Source organism: Humulus lupulus, chromosome 4 (genome assembly GCF_963169125.1).
Source record: "Humulus lupulus chromosome 4, drHumLupu1.1, whole genome shotgun sequence".
NCBI classification, from domain to species: Eukaryota; Viridiplantae; Streptophyta; class Magnoliopsida; order Rosales; family Cannabaceae; genus Humulus; species Humulus lupulus.
In genome coordinates this window covers 22,199,201-22,202,242 of record NC_084796.1, presented here as the reverse complement: position 1 = coordinate 22,202,242, position 3,042 = coordinate 22,199,201, and the positions used below count along the sequence as shown (strand labels likewise).

General features: G+C 36.6%; 1 protein-coding gene across 1 annotated transcript; it reads left to right on the top strand.

Annotated features, from left to right (window-relative positions):
- The first annotated feature begins 985 nt into the window (after positions 1-985).
- On the top strand, positions 986-1,738 carry LOC133831980 (uncharacterized). Its single transcript, XM_062262380.1, has one exon. It carries the CDS (start codon positions 986-988, stop codon positions 1,736-1,738), a length of 753 nt encoding a protein of 250 aa, XP_062118364.1.
- The last annotated feature ends 1,304 nt before the right edge of the window (positions 1,739-3,042 follow it).

The window sequence follows — 3,042 nt, the reverse complement described above, 5'->3', positions numbered from 1 at the left end:
ATTAAATGCTTGACCGACCCCAAGGTCGAAGAAAACTAAAGCGCTTGTCTAGTCTAAAGGCTAGTTACGTAGAGCTAGGGCCAAAAGGCTTAGGTGACTGAAACGTCACATGGCTTAGGGAGCGGATCCCCAGAGGTAGACTTATGAGTCATCTATACAGAGATAGACTTATTAGTCATCTATCCAGAGATAGACTTATTAGTCATCTATTCACAGAGCGACTTAATAGTCATCTATTCAGAGAGTGACTTATTAGTCGTCTGCCTCAGAGATAGACTTATTAGTCATCTATACAGAGATAGACTTAGTAGTCATCTACCTAAGAGAGACTTATTAGTCGTTTGCCTCAGAGATAGACTTATTAGTCATCTACCTCAGAGAGCAGGACTCCATAATCATTTATCTGTACCTGTGTGCATGCATGAATAGGGTTATTACTACTAGGCATGCTTGTTATGATTTGGTGACATGTTATTATTTGCTTATAAGCATGTGTTTGAATTTTCTTGCTGAGCTTCGGCTCACGGGTGCTATGTGGTGCAGGTAAAGGCAAAAGAAAGATGGACCATCCTTGAGTTGGAGAGCTTAGGTGGCGATGTACATATGTGGTTGCTCGACCACCACGGCCGAGGGTTTAAAGAGGAACTAGGGTTAAACCCTATTTTTCTGCTTAGGTCGGCTGGTTGTAAATCTTTTATTGTAATTAATATTTAAAATATATTTTGGGATCCCAATATATACAGTAAACATTTTAGTGAAACTATGTATCTTTGACCAAAAAATTTAACTCTAAACCGTTAATCACATTTAGTTACACGATTATGGCCAAATGACTCGTTTAGCGAGTTTTGCACTATTTAAAATGCACAGCGTAACGGTCCCTAGGTAGTAGGGCGTTACAATTGAGCCATGGCTCCCTGATAAAGATGATCCACTAGTGAAAACTTTTAGCCCATCTTTAGAAGGCTTTAAGGTTTCCAATTAGATGAAAATTGATAGGAGGGAGTGGGATGAGTATGCATTCAAAGATCTATTTGGTGATAGAGATGCTCTTCTTATTTTGAGCATTCCCTTGAGTTCAAATATTTATGATGATAGTTGGATTTGGGATGGGGAAAAGTCTGGGTTGTATTCTATCAAGAGTGCATACCATGGTATTAAGAGGGATAAAGAAGGTAATGAAGGGGAGGATCACTCGGGCTTTTGGAGACAACTCTGGCGATTAAAGGTGCCTCATAAAGTGAAGAATCTTTTGTGGAGGGTGGTTTTAGGGTGCTTACCCACAAAATCACAATTGCATTTGAAACATGTAACTATTGACATGTATTGCCCATCTTGTAATATGGTCGTGGAGTCTATCTACCACAACCTAGTTAGCTACTCTTTTTCCCAAGATGTTTGGGGCATCTTGATTTTAGATGTGAAAGTAGGTGATTTTGAGGTGTTTGATGTCTGGCTTGATGCCATTCTTCAAAGATTTGATCACAACAGAGTGGGGAAGATAACAACTGTCTGTTGGGCTCTTTGGCGGGCGAGAAACAATTTGGTTTGGAATAAAAAAGGAGTAACCGTAACTGCTTTGGTTACATTAGCTTTACTTTGCCTTGAAAATTGGACTAATGCTCAGGATATAAATTTTGATGTCTCTATAGAGTCTTTGCTTCCGGGGGACGGGAGTGATCATTGGGTTAAGCCTCATGAGAACACTATCAAGGTTAACATTGATCCCTTTTCATAGATCTTATGAGATTTAGCTACAACTTGGTTGCAAAGGGAGTAGACGGTAGATTGGTGGAGGAAAAAGTAGTGTGTAAACTTGGTCAAATTCAGCCTGAGGTGGCCGAAGCAATTGGGATGAAGGAGGCCCTGAGTTAGGTTTAGGGACGACATGAGCAACATTTTGTTATTGAGACTGACTGCCTTAGTGTGATACACGCTTTAAGGAGCTCAATTCAGATGAGTTCTTATTTTGGAGTGGTCATTCAAGATTGTAAGATTTTGTTATCTGATTTGCATAATGTTTCGTTGTGTTTTATTAAGAGCTCTGTGAATAGAGGTGCTCATTACTTGGCACAAGCATCCTATGTTATTTATGACCGTATGTTTAGGGAGAGTAATGCCCCCTCTTAGTTTAGTGATGTATTGCTAAACGTTCTATTTTAATGAAGGTTATATTTTCATTAAAAAAGTACATCGTATTTTATTTATTAATTTGTTTTAATAAAGATACCCATTTCTATTTACAAAATTGAGTATTCTTTAAAAGTATAGAAAAATTTACATTTATATAAGATGATTCTTTCATTGATGAAATCTCAATATTGTATTTTTTCATTGATAAAAAATTTCAAAACTTAAAGATGCTTAATTTTAATTTTTTTTAGTTCATAATTACATTAGATTTTAGATAAGTCGGAAGTACTTATTTAAACTTAAATTTTATAAACATAATTAATGTTTAAAATTGTATATTTTAGTAGTTTTACATAAAGATAAATATGTAATTAAACTTTTCTAAAAAAAATAGGGGTATAGTGTTAACGCCGTTTTTAGTCAACTTAGATCTGAAGAACACTAAACAATGTTAAAGAAAAAACAGAAAAATTCACAAGCTTTTTACGTGGTTTAGCAGTTAAAATCTGCCAAGTTCACGAGTCAGTATTATTTATCTTAATACTCTCTCAAAGCTTTTTAGACTATGCCACGTGACGATGTGACGATGCAGTCACCTAGGCCTTCTGGCCCTAGCTCTAAGTAACTAGTCTTTAGACTAGATAAGCGCTTCTGTGTTCATCGAACTTAAGGACGGTCAAGCATTTCATGCTTATGATGATAATGCTTATGTTGATTAGATCTAATCTTTTCGGCTTGCGTTAAACACACCAATACCGTTCTAAGTCAATACCATACGACCAATGCTCAGTACTACTGTCGAACATGACTAATTAGTCACAACTTCACAGTCAATACTGACACCATTCTCGATTCCTGACTCATAGGTTAGTGCCATTCACAGATAAGCAAGATTGCTAAGCATTTAAT

Bases quoted from the DNA above. Each gene is read 5' to 3' on its own strand.
- LOC133831980 (XM_062262380.1), top strand. From the start codon at position 986: ATGAAAATTGATAGGAGGGAGTGGGATGAGTATGCATTCAAAGATCTA.